Source organism: Phascolarctos cinereus, unplaced genomic scaffold, assembly GCF_003287225.1.
Source record: "Phascolarctos cinereus isolate Bilbo 61053 unplaced genomic scaffold, phaCin_HiC Scaffold_726;HRSCAF=1367, whole genome shotgun sequence".
In the NCBI taxonomy this organism is placed as follows: domain Eukaryota; kingdom Metazoa; phylum Chordata; class Mammalia; order Diprotodontia; family Phascolarctidae; genus Phascolarctos; species Phascolarctos cinereus.
In genome coordinates, this window is record NW_027556098.1 from 161996367 (window position 1) to 162010216 (window position 13850).

The 13850-nt window shown below is 34.6% G+C and overlaps 1 protein-coding gene across 1 annotated transcript in view; it reads right to left on the reverse strand.

The window, feature by feature from the left end:
• Positions 1–13850, reverse strand: part of LRP1B (LDL receptor related protein 1B) — a 2172360-nt gene that overhangs the window by 300563 nt on the left and 1857947 nt on the right. Inside the window, 3 exon segments of the mRNA XM_020984719.1 lie at positions 655–774; positions 896–1012; positions 3987–4080. Of these exon segments, the coding sequence (XP_020840378.1) occupies positions 655–774; positions 896–1012; positions 3987–4080 (331 nt within the window).

Consider the following 13850-nt stretch of genomic DNA (forward strand, 5'->3'; position numbering starts at 1 on the left):
AGTTATTTTTTTTAACCTAAGTATTATAGAACAAGTCCAGTGACAAGACATGCAATTAAAACGAACACAAAACTCCATAAAGAAGATGCTTTCTCGGCCCTAAACAAGGGCCTAGTTATCCTAACTGTGACCAGGCCCTGACAGTCAATTGTAATGAAATTTGACCTGGAACAATAATCAGAATGGTTCTTTGTAATAAGTATGCTATATTTTCATGCAGATGTCACTTGCAATTTAGGAATATCAAGTGGAAAAAAGCTACTATGAAAGAAAAATGATACTGAGGTTTGAGCTGTGGCCACTGCTAATGTGGAGATAATGGGCAATTAAAACCATACAAGACAAATACTTCCACCTTTTAATAATAATGGTGATGGGGAGAAGGAAAATTGTTTTAATATTAAAACCAATTTCATTCTCGAAACTTTTTCATGATTTCTAACTGTCTCTTTGTTAAGACAATAGATTTTTTGGATTTCTGCTTGCATTTACTGCATATGAGTATTTTAAATGGGCCACCTTAGCTATTTCCGCTGAGTCATGGCCTGACTTGGTATCTGTCTACAAGGCTATATCAAATCATCAGAAAATGCAGATCTGTCCAGCTTCCAGCAAAGGTCATTGGTGACACAGAGCACTGTGAGGATAACTTACGGCAATCCCTTTCATCTTCTTCATCACCACAGTCATCTTGTCCGTTACACCTGAGGTTTATCGGGATACATTTTTGATTCTTGGTGCACTTGAACTGACCTGACAGGCAGACATGCGTGTCTGAAAGATAGAGAGGAAGAGAGAAATCAAAACTGAAGCTTGGGTTTGAATATAAATAGATCTGAATGTAATCAGCTAAGAATTAGATTCACATTCTTAACTTAGGTATGCAATTACCCACCACAGTTGAGTTCATCTGAGTTGTCCCCACAATCATTTTCTCCATCACAGATAAAAGCTGGCAGAGCACAAAGTCCAGTTCCACATTGAAATCGGCCTGGTTGACATTTAAATTCAGCTGGGGAGGGAGGAAGAATAAAAAAAAAAATTAAAAAGCCTTATGGAAATGCAGGCTTGGCTCACAGCTTATTAATACTGCTTTTCTGACATTCAAAATATTTATTGTATTATTATTCTAAATGTTTCTTGAAGTTAAATGTTAACGTCTCACAATCAAATAGTGATCTGATTCAAATGGGTTGCTAATCTAGGGATAACTCAAACTGCCTCCAGATTATCATTTACAAAATCACGGTGAGGAAAACAAAAGAATATGGAGGGACACATAAATGTATTCTGATTGTAATAAAGTTATATTGGTACAAGTGAAGAGGATGGACTATCATTCACAAAGAACATTCTAAACACATTTGAAAAAGAAAATCATATACTAGCCTATCTTTGTATTCCCTGTGATATGCAGGAGGAATTTGGGTTGTTGTTTTGTTTTGTTTTATCTTTCTTGTAAAGATATATTCTCAAATACTGACTATATCAGAATAACTCATTTCACTAATATATGCTGTCTGTAAGTTTCCACTGATATTTACTATTCCAATTTCCCATTGGATAAAGATGACATGTTTTATAATAAATATTGGAATATTTTGCTTGCAATAAAAATTGAGATGTTACCATAATGAATAACTCTTAATAGCAAAATTATTATGTGATATCCATTGTGCACATATACAAAAAAAGTCACTTTGTGAATAAGGCCCATAAAGTGTATTACTAAGCCCTGGCACAAAAATCTGTAATCTGACAATTGTTTCTTAATACATTCCAGTGAATTAATTCAACTAAGTAATTCAGCAGACTCCTTCAAAGCATCTTCTATGTGGAAAAACTTGTGTCAGTCACTGGAGATCCAAAGGTAAAAAATGAACGATCTCTACTTTCAAAAAGCTTATGATTTATAAGAGAGGACACAAAAATCACCCAAGGAAACCAGGAAGTAAGGTATGATAGTGGCAAAAGAAAGATTCAGAGAAAATGAGCGAGAAAAAACCAGAGAGGGAGAGAACACTTCCAGCTGGGGAGGATAATAAAGGAAGATCTCCTAGAGAAGATGGCTTCTCAGCGCATCCTTGAGGAAAGCAGAGGATTTCAACAGCAGAAATAAGGAGATATGTTTCCGGTTTGTGGGAAGTCACAGAGGTATGTGATATAAGAACAAGGTTGGAAACAGCAAATAAGAAATGACATTATAAGAATCTTATTTTTTTTTCCCCTTTGGTACTTATTAAAACTATTACTTTTTGCTTAAGTGCATAAAAACAAATCAAAGTGTGTAACAGCAAACTGGTCAGTATGTTTCTTATAAATATTCTTAATTATAATTCTCCATTAATCCACAATGAATGTATAGATACTGCATAGAACTATAGTTGTGCTGTTTTCATGGCTTATCTCATCTCATCTTGTATTATGGCTCTTTGTCCGCCTGTTGTATCTCCCTAAATTTTAAGCTCTATGGAGGCAGAAATTGTTTCTTATCTAAACTTGGTACCTCTTCCACTGCCCATAATGATGTTTTGCCCACAACAAACATTTCTTGAAAGAAAATGTTTTGATTTTGTTAAATTTAATGGTGAATTTTACATTATGTCAGGTATTCCAACTTTGCAACTTTCACTTTCTCTCCTCATAAGCATTTCCTAGGTTTACCTTTTATTTTTTCAATCCTGAACTGCAGGCACAATCTCTGAAAAAATTTCTTTAAATTCAAAACTTTCTCAGTCTATAATAAGGCTCTCAGGCTATATAATAAGAGTTAAATTACTAGAAGAAATACTTCCAGTACAGCAGTCCTAGAGATTTTCCCGTTGTGACTGCTGAGACAGTGAAGGATCATAAGGAATATTATTTCTAGAGTTATACAGTACTAACAGGAGAGATCATTATCTGTGATGTGGGGGCCTGGTGAATCATCCTAATAATATCTCTTTGTCAATACATATGTCCTAAATTAGAACTTGGAAAAACTCCCATTGGAACTGGTGAACTATGGAGGGTTAACTAAAATATAGTGTAAGACTAATCAATTCAAGTAATTTTCTATGCATAGATGCTGTTTTCCAAATAGTTTTGTTTGTTTTTGTTTTGTTTTGAATTACTAGAATTCTGGAGAATTGTGTTGTTCCAACTTGCTTATATTTAGTGAGATAAGAATGGTGCCTTTCCTCACTATGACTAAGGATCTAGCATTCAATTGTCAATGTCAAAATCATGGCAACCATCATGAGGGACATTGAAGGTGTTATCAAGATTGATTGCAACCCACCTTCAATCTGACATAGCAGTACTAGAGTGGTCAACTCTGTGACCTCTAAGAGACTGTCACAGGAAAGTCTCCTGCTGATTGCACAATATGACCAAAGTTAACAGTGATGCTTTAAGAAATAGTACCTTGCAATGTCACTCACACATAGGTCTCTGGACACAGTTTGGTAGCAACTGTGACCTTTGCAGCTGTTCAAAGCATGAGTGCTTACAAAGTAGCAATGTTCAAGATTAGTTAATAAAGAAATACAAATTTGAAGGTTCTTTTCAAAATTTAATACTGACAGAAAAGTTGGGAAACTAGATCTCTTTAAAGGTAAAATTTTTGTTTGCAACATGTCAAACATTTTATTTTTTTTTGTCTTCTAACTTTGTATCATGTCACATCAAAACTATATTGAATATACCTTTACAAAAAGTTACATTTGGATTGTAGTTAATTCACAGATAAGATCACCTCAGAAGTTATGTAATTCTTGAATAAAGGTGTGGAGTCATTCTAAGTATAACAGTAATCCATAACTTTTTTTAAGACTTCTAACTGTCACTTCAGCATGTTTTTAAAATTATGAGTGGTGTGAAAAACATTTTTTAATTTTAAAAGGTAGCAAAAGGCAGGATTTGAGTCCTACATTCAATTTTTGTAGGCATATATATGATTCAAGAGGTTCTAAATTTTAAATATCTTCATTTCTAAATATACTCACGACAGTCATCAGGTTCATCAGATCCATCTCCACAGTCATCCACAGTGTCACATTTCCACCAGAATGGGATACATTTATCAGTTTTGCATCGAAACTAAAAAGAGAACAATTAGTCATGCTGCATATCATATATATGTGTTACATGTGTATGTATACACATGTGCATGTACATGATGAAAATAAGAATATTAAAGTAGATGTTAAAAGCCCATTATGAATATTTAAGAAGTTTTGCAGGCAGAGAAATAATCTGTAAAGGAATTAGTCCCAAGATTTGCTAACTAATTAGAAGTTCCATTGATAGTTATTAGAAATAGACAGAAGTAGCATGAACAGAGATGACCTAGAGGCTTATGACGCACTAGCAAAAGCTGAGGAATCAAAAATAGAATTTAAATTTCCCAGACAACTCCCAGAAACTTCCACAGGAGTTGTAAAAGATGAGCTCTACCCTGGGATAGTTTCCTGACTGAATGACCAGGTTCTTCTTGTAAAAATTGCTTAAACATTAGAAAATGTTCTACTTCTACTCCCCCAACATATTCTATCTAAACCTGATTTATCAGGGAAGAAATCTTTTATTAAGACAATTCAAGCCAATATAGCAAGTATGTCCAGTCATTATGGATTATGATTTGACTTGACTCACAATCATCTACGGTCAGTTGTCAGAAAGCATAACAAAAAATGCTGACAATAGAGCATGAAGTAAAGCTATGAAATTTTTTACAGTTGATTTTGATAAAGTAGATTAAGGGAGAGAAAAACTGTTGATAATGACTTTTTTTTCAAATAATCCATAAAGCCACCCACTTCAACATGAATGTACATTATTTTCTCATATTCCTTACTGGCTAAAGAAAAGAAAAAGATAACAGTGACCAGTAAAAGCACTAATTTCCCAACTGAATACTCTAAAATCTGATGGTTTCTCTTTCTGAATGAAGTGTCAGGTAAAAATGAGAAACTGTAGAGGGCCCAAGATTCTACAACGGGCTCTTTATTCATAGGTGACTTGGTTTTCATTTGTCCTAATTCACAAGTAATAACAATTCAGAACAATATTATTGCCACATATCAGTCTATGTAAATCAGGCCAGTGGTTTTTGTCCCATTTCACTCAGAAGCAGAAATACTATTGTCCCTGGTAATATCACTGTTGGCCTACTCAGCAGAGACCAAGAAAGCATAGATAATGTATTCCTGCAGGTACCTAAGACCATAAATAATCCCTTTCTCAGCAACATTCTGTTCATCTCTCACCTACAGAAAGTACAGAAAACAGAAAAGTGTTTGTTTTCTCAAGAGAAGGCATGCACTTGAAATTTTTTGACAGAGTAAAAGTGTCTCTTCTATGCCAAACTCCTTTAATTATGTCAACCAGTCAGCAGAACATTCAGGCAATTCCCCCAGGCTTAGAATAAAAACTCCATCCCCTCCCATTGTCCCAAAGAAAATTCAATGAAATGCACATTTTGCAATATTCTTCCCAAATTAAAGAGATAGAGTTGATGGCTCTTTGTAGTTTAGTCATTCAATAGATTTCATGAAATCTTTTTTACAACATTTTCCTGTAACTAACAGTGAAGTTATTTGCATTATCTTCAGTTTTGATAAGAGATACAGATAATAGAAAAATTTAGTCACATATAATATTTCTCCAGTGAAAACTGATGTTCCCAATATATGGCATTCTATCTCAATCTTCTGGGTCTTGGCCAGTTTATGCAGTATTACACCCACACACACCTCCCCAACTCTTCCCTCTCATACCTGAAATGGTCTCACTCCTCATCTCTGCCATTTGTAACTGCCAGCTCCCTTAATTCAGCTGTTTGGACTTTCCCCATGACCAGCCTCTTACCTCTTCTCTAATTATTTTGTATTTTTTGTATTTACTTAACTATATATGAACTGTTTAGTCTTAGTAGAAAGTAAACTCCTTGAAGTTTGTAAAAATTGTTTCATTTTTGTCTTCTTAACCCTACCTCTTAGGACAGTGTCTTGCATATGGTCAATGTCTTATAATTGTTCATTGGATGGAGTAGAACTAGCAGGCAATATGGCCTCCAAAGTACCCTTTTAATGTGTGCTGGCTTTCTTCAAAACAACAGAGGGCTTGTTAGCTTTTGCTGGACTTGTTTTGCATGACATTAAGCTGATCCAAGGGCAGACACTGCCATTAACTTTAATGTGACAGTGAATATATTCTGTTAACATGAAGAAAAACGTGAAGGTGGTGAAAGGCATCTCTGTGACTGTATTAGTTTCTTAAGGAATGGAAAAGGATGAGAAAAGGTCACAGGCATTGTTGTACAAAGCACATTTGACTTGGGATAAGGGTAATCATAATTTTATTAGCTCAGTTGGTTCTTCACCATATCTTCTATCCCTCAGCAAATTGTTGTGCATTTGATTATTCATCTTTATTAAAGGTCAGTGGAACTGATTTGGAAACCTGTTTGTTATCTTTGAACAACAGGGCTATGAATCCAAGTGACAATGTGACCGTTCTGCTGTTCTGCCTGTATCATCTAAGCCTGTATTCATGTCTGTTGTGTTTCTGCCTCCCATGGCTCTGGGAGAAGGCGGAAAATCATTCTGATAGACAGTGATTGACTAGTGATATAATGCCTTGGTAAATACACACACACACACACACACACACACTGGACATTCCATTTCATAGACAGTAAGTACAACTGATTAAATGAAGCACTTAGGAGTCTCGTGACACTGTACTATTTTTAAAGTCTTTCAAACAGTGATTTTTAAAAATCCCTAAAAATTTTTATTCACTAGATAAATCTTATTAAAATAAACACTAACTATTGGAACCATATACAGCCCCATGATTTGCTGTCTGTTTAATTTTTAATAGATATATAAAAAGACATTTGAGTAAAGAGAAAGCAAGGGTAAAATATATTTATCATGTTATAGTTTTTATGCTAATCAGCATCTTTTCATTGCTCTCAGAAGGAAGATCTTTTCTATTTCTAGTCTGTGATCCATTTTTCATCCTTAAACTCAGTAACTTAAAGAAGATTAACACTAAATATAAATGTAAAGTATCCTTCACAGTAAATGTTCCCCAAGACTAATATCTTCATAAAATAAATTAAGGATTACATTCTTATCACCCACAAGAAGTGAGGACTATAAAGTAATTACTAAAGGAAATTCATCCTAACACTACCACAAGAATAAGGGACACAAAATCCCATTATGTACTCTGCTTTAGTAGAAGTAGAAGTCTTCATTTAGATCATCACTTGGTAACATTCAAAAAAGAAAAGCCATTTACTTTTGAAAAGGTTAGTGTTAAAGGGATTTTCCCTTGAAGCTCTGAAGAAAGTTCCTCTTTATCTCCACTTGGGTCTCATGCATTTTAATTCCCAGTGGAATTAATATGAATACAATAAAGTCTGATTTTGTGAGCTATTAATTTTATAGAATTGCTCTACTACCATTGGCATGATGTCATTGGTTATAATGATCTTGTGATGATAAAAAAATCCACAATTTACAAAATTACATATACAATCAGTTGTCCATCAAAAATGTATTGCACTACATGAAAGTAGTTTACAATTTTTGTGAAGTAGTATGTGGTTCATTGTTTGCCTTAAATTGCCATCTACATTGCTTAAAATTATGTTTCCATGCACTGGCCTCTAACATGTAGGCAATGGGGTAAGGAATGTAACCTGACTTGCTATCTACCTTTATCATTTCATAATAATCAGAGGTAAGCCCAACTGACTGTCCCACAAATCAAATGACTTACAGGACAAAACAAAACAAAACAAAACAAAACAAAACAAAATTCTTTCCAGGTATCATTCTTGAAAATAAAATAATGAATCTGGTAATGAAATAGTCACATAGTCCACAGAGGTTAAACTTTTTTTAGGTCTCAAATCTGTGATCCAGAAGAAGATAAATTGTAAACATCTGCATATATCACTTGAGAAACAGTTTTATGAGCCAGGTTGTAAGAGTATACAAATTCTATCAATTTTTGGTAATGTATCTATATATTATAATTATCTCTGACGATGACTAAAGCTAGAGAAATTACATTACATGCCACCTGTTTGACAAAAACCTCCCTCCTAGATTCGTTTAGAAGTGATATCCAACAACACTTTGTCCATACTTTTCATGTCACTTTTTCCATTCTATCTTATATTAGAACTACTTCTCTATATTCCTTATAACCCATACTAGACTGCAATCTCCTTAGCTCCCTAAGTTTTGCATCCCTCACAATACCTGGCACACTTTATTACTTCAATAAATCTTTGTTGAATGAACCAATCAGTGACCACGAATATAATCCTTTTGTTTTGCCTTTAACTGCTATTTCTTAAGCAATGAAACACAGTTGACTCTGAACTGGGTTTACATGTTGCAAAGTGTCAAAAAAAATTCAATCAATTATTTGTATGTTTCGTTTAAGCTTAAACTGATTTTTAAAAAAATTAATCAAACTGATTGCTGATATTGCCATAGCTTGCCTCATGCATTTGTTTATTAAAAGAGTTATTCTATTTCTGGGCCATAATTAATACCTTTCACTGTTCTTGATTACGGCTTACAGGGTGAGGTAATGTTTCAGTGTGACAAAGCATTTTGGGGTTTACTACCTACTTATGTTTGGTTGCCTCAGTTTATCTTACAGAAATTGCTATAATCATCAGTAATGCAGGATGAGATAGGAAATCATGCCACATCATGGTATCTGAGTACTATCAGATTACTATTAAAATTATTAGGATCACAGGACAGTAGGTTTAGAACTGGAAGGGGCCCTACAAGTTATCTTGTCTCAAATCCTCATTTTAGGGATGGAATAATTGGAATTTGATAGAAGTTCAGTGATCTGTTCAGGGCTGCATAGGTTATAAGTGGTAGATGTGGTATCTGAAGCCAGGAATTATGTCCAAATCTAGCAGTCCTTCCCATATCAATAAAAGCCTCCTCTGATGTCTCACTGTGGCATGTAGGTGACTCTAAGTCTTTGCATGCTATATGGTAGCAGATCGCAAGCTTTGGTAGATCCTACCAAGCTAGAAATGTTTTGAGTAAAGGCCTGATGATCAGCTATATGTTTATTATCCAAGGCTCAGCCTCTTCTGAAAGGTTCAGGTAAGTTCAGAAACAAGAAAAAATGGCTACCAGGTCATCTTAATTTTTAACCTATGCTGTGAACAAAAAACATCTGCTTCAGGGTTAAGATCTGTATCAATGGAATAAAATCAGAATCCATAAAGATGTCAAATATTGGTCATTATTTTTGCTGGTATTGTTACTGTTCTCTTTTTAAATCATTGGTTGAAAGGTTTATCAGGAAACACCAAGAGTCACGTATCCACAAAGTTACAGTGGGCTACCAGATGGTGACAAAAAATGCCTAAACAATTGCAGTCATAGATGGAGGAAAGAACAAGTTTCATTCTGAATTATATATCCCTTGTGGCATATAGGCTGAGAGGAGAGGGTAGGAACCAGTATCTGTGACACAGTGCAAGTTAATTGATCCACAAGTATTTGTTTAGAGCTTACCATGTGCCAGGCACTGGGCAAGGTGAAGCAAATACAAAGACAATTGTGACATAGTCCCTGCCCTCAAAAAGCTTGTAAACTAGCTTGGTAGAGATAATATGTACATAAATATAGGCATATGCAATAAAATAGATACAAGATAATTTGGGGAGGCATTAACAGTTGGAGCCCTCAGGAGAGATTTCACATAGAAAATGGCACCTGAATTGAGATATGAAAGAGGCTAGGGATTCTAGAAGCAGAGGAGAATAAGAATATTCTAGGCAATGAGGACATGTACAGAAGACAATAGATGGAAAAAGGAGTGTCATGTGTAAGGAACCTCAAGAAGGACATTTTGGCTAGACCACAGCATTCATAAAGAGGAGAAATGTGTAATAACTAGAAAAGTCAGTGCCAGATTGTGAAAAGCTACAAATGTCGAACAGAGGATTTTACATTTCCTCCTAGAAGTAACAAGGAATCACAGAGGTTTACTGAATAAAGAATGACATGGTGAGTTTGAATTTAGGAAAACCACTCTGACAGGAGTGTAGACTGACACGAGGAGACACTTAAGGGAGAGAGTGCAATTAGAAAGATTTACAGTAGCTCAGGTGAAAGACGACCTTCAAGTTGGAGTCTTTAGGAGCAGCCAGGGGACAGATGCAAGAGATGGTGTTGTGACAGAAATAAGATATAACAATTGATTAGACGTGTAAAATGAGTGAGAAATCAGGAACGACTCCAGCTTTACAAACCTTGGTGACTATAAGGATAGCGGTGTCCTCAGCAGAAACATGAGAGAAGTAAGTCTTGGAGTAAGATAATGGATTCTGTTTTGAACATGTTGAGTTTGAGATATCCATTTGGAAATGTCCAATAGACAGTTAGTGATACATGGTTGGAGCTTAGGAAAGAGTCTAAGGCTAGATATATAGGTCTGAGAATCATTTTCATAAAGATGATAATTAAACCCATAGGAGTTGATGAAGTAACAAAGAAACAGTATAGAGAGCAAAAATTAGATGGCTAAGCTCAAAGGAATGGGTATAACCATAGTTAGGGACTATGCCTTGGATGATAATCCAACAAAGGATACTGACAATTAGTCATCACACACATAGGAGGAAAGTCAAGAGATAACAATGTCATGAAAACCTATAAGGAGAATATATTGGAGGAAAGGTAAATAAGGGTAAATGCTCCAGAGCTGTCAAGAAGGATGAAGATTAAGGAGATATGAAATGTGACAATAAAAAGGACCTTGGTGCCTTTAGAAAGGTGATAAAGTAGGAAAATAGACTACAAATAGTTATGAAGTTAAAAGAGGGCAGGAAACAACTATAGATAGCTTTTTCTAAGACTTTGGCTGAGAAAGGGAAGAGGCATATAGGATGATAGCTTGAGGGAACAGTAAGATCTACAGCTCCCCCCCCTCCAGGATATGGGGACTTTGGGCATGTGGTAAGCAGCAAGGAAAGAGTCAGGAGATAGAGATCGAAGATTATGAGGAATATTATTGTTGGCAGTCTTCTGGAGAAGATGGAAGAGGATGGGATTAAGGCTATAAATAAAGGGACTTGGCTTAGTGGAGAGAAGGGCCACCTCTTTATTGGAGAAAGGAGTTAAAGAAAAGAATGAAATATAATATTAAGTAATTATGAGTGAAAATGCAGCAAATTGTCTCTATTTTCCCTGTTGTATGAGGTGAGGTCTTCAATGATAAGGGTGGAAAGGAAGAGGTGGGAAGACTTGAGGAGAGAAGGGGAGATCAGAAAAGCCACCTGGGGAGTGAGACAATTAGGTGGGAGTAAAATGATTGCCTTATTGTAGTGAAGGGCCAGTTGAAAATGTATAACAAAAGTTAATTTTAAATTTATTTCAAAGAATTGCATGATTTTTCCATCTCTGTTTAGTAGCATGTGAGTGGAAGTAGAGGAGGCCTATGGGGGTTTTAACACAGGATTAGATTTTAACAAGATAGAAGTGGCAGGACAAGGGAGCAAGGGATTTGAAGAGAAAGTATCGTGCAGGTTTGAAGGTGTCAACCAAAAGGTTGACAGAAACAGAAATAAAACGAGGTGGAATAGACAAGCCTTGATCAACTTTTTGATAGGAAGACATGGTCTCACAGAAAAGAAACTACCGTCTAATTTTTCACTTTGCTGAAATATCTGTGGTCTTCAGTAAGAAAGCACTTAGGCCAAGCGCCATGTAATCCACAGTATTGACTGAAACAAGGGGAATGATTCAATATTATTTCTGAGTTAAGTGGTAAATGAGCAAGAAATGAATCTATATTAACTAGCAATGACAAGAGGTGTGTTCATGATGTTAAAAAGATGTGCACATCTCCATTTTGATGTATTTGAATCTCATTTTCATTAATATTGATGCCTACTGTATTTTGTGGTAAGGAGAATCAAAACAGAACTGTAACTAAGAATTATTGTGTTTTGGAAAAATTCTGTTTTGTTAGTTTTCTAATTAGTAGTAGTTTTTTTGAATAATATTTTATTCTTTTTTTCCATGTGTTACATGTATAATTACATGTAAAAAAAACAATTTGTAACATTTTTTTTAAATTCTGCATTTCAAATTCTCTTCTCTCCTTCCCTCCCCTCTTCCTGAGACAGTAAAAAAATTATATATAGATTATATACACAATAATGTACAGCATGTTTATATGTTAGTCATGATATAAAAGAAAACATGGACCAAAAACACCCAAAAAGTGAAAAACAGTATGCTTCAATCTGCATTCAGACTCTATCAGTTCTTTCTTTGGAGATGGAAAGCATTTTTCATTATGAGTCTTTGAAATTGTCTTGGATCACTGTATTGCTGAGTATAGTTGTCATTCACAGTTGATAATCATAAAATATTGTTGTTACCTTATACAATGTTCTGGTTCTGATCACTTCACTTTGTGTCAGTTCATGTAAATCTTTGTGTTTTTTTTTTCTGAAATCATCCTGATTGTCATTTCTTATAGCGCAAGAGTATTCCATTACAATCATATTCCACAACTTATTCAGTCATTCCCCAATTGACGGACATCCCCTCACTTTCCAACTCTTTGACACCACAAAAAGAATTGTTATAAATATGTTTGTACAAATAGGTCTTCCCCCCCCTTTTTTTTTTGTGAGGCACTTGGGGTTAAATGACATGCCCAGGGTCACACAGCTACTGTTATGTGTCTGAGGCCATATTTGATCAGGTCCTCCTGACTCCAGGGTCAGTACTCTATCCACTGTACCACCTAGCCGCCCCTGCCATTTTTAATCTCTTTGAGATACATACCTGCTAGTGATATCACTGGATCAAAGAGTATACACAGTTTCACAGCCATTTGGGCATAGTTCCAAATTGTTCTACAGAATGGTTAGATCGGTTCATAACTAGCAACAGAGAATAAGTGTCCCAATTTTTCCTACATTTTTCTTTTCTGTATTTTATTCTGTATTTATATTTCTGTAATCTCTTTGCTAGTATTTTTTTATTTATATATTTATTTAGCTAGTATATTATTTTGCATTAATATTCACTCGGGAAAGTTTTCTTTCTCTGTTTTTCCTCTTACTGGTTTAGGTATCAGCACCATATTTGTGTCATAAAAGGAATTTGGTAGGACTTCACCTATTTTCCAAATAGTTTATATAGTACTGGAATTAATTTTTCTTTAAATGTTTGACAGAATTCACTTAAGAAACCACCTGACTCTGGGGATTTTTTCTTAGGGAGTTCATTTCTTTTTCTAAGATAAAGCTATTTAAGAATTCTACTTAATCTGGGAAATTAATATTTTTTAAATATTCATCCATTTCATTTATCAAATTTGTTGGCATATATTTGGGCATAATAGCTTCTAATAATTGCTTTAATTTCTTCCTCATTGGTGGTGAATTCACACTTTTCATTTTTGATACTGGTAATTTGGTTTTCTTGTTTTCTTTGCTTTTAATGAAATTGACCAATGATTTGTTTATTTTATTGATTTTTTCCTAAAACCAGCCTATGGTTTTATTTATTAGTTCAACAGTTTTCTTAGTTTCAACTTCATTAATCTCTCTTTTGATTTTCAAGATTTCCAAGTTGGTGTTTAACTGGGGATTTTTAATATGTTCTTTTTCCATTTTATTTAATTGCGTGCCTAATTCATTGATGTGCTTTTTTTCCTCTATTTTATTGATGTAAGTATTAAGAGATATAAATTTCCCCCTAAGTTCTTCTTTGGCTGCATCCCATACATTTTGATACATTGTTTCATTGTTGTCATTCTCTAAAGTGAAATTACTAATTGTTTCT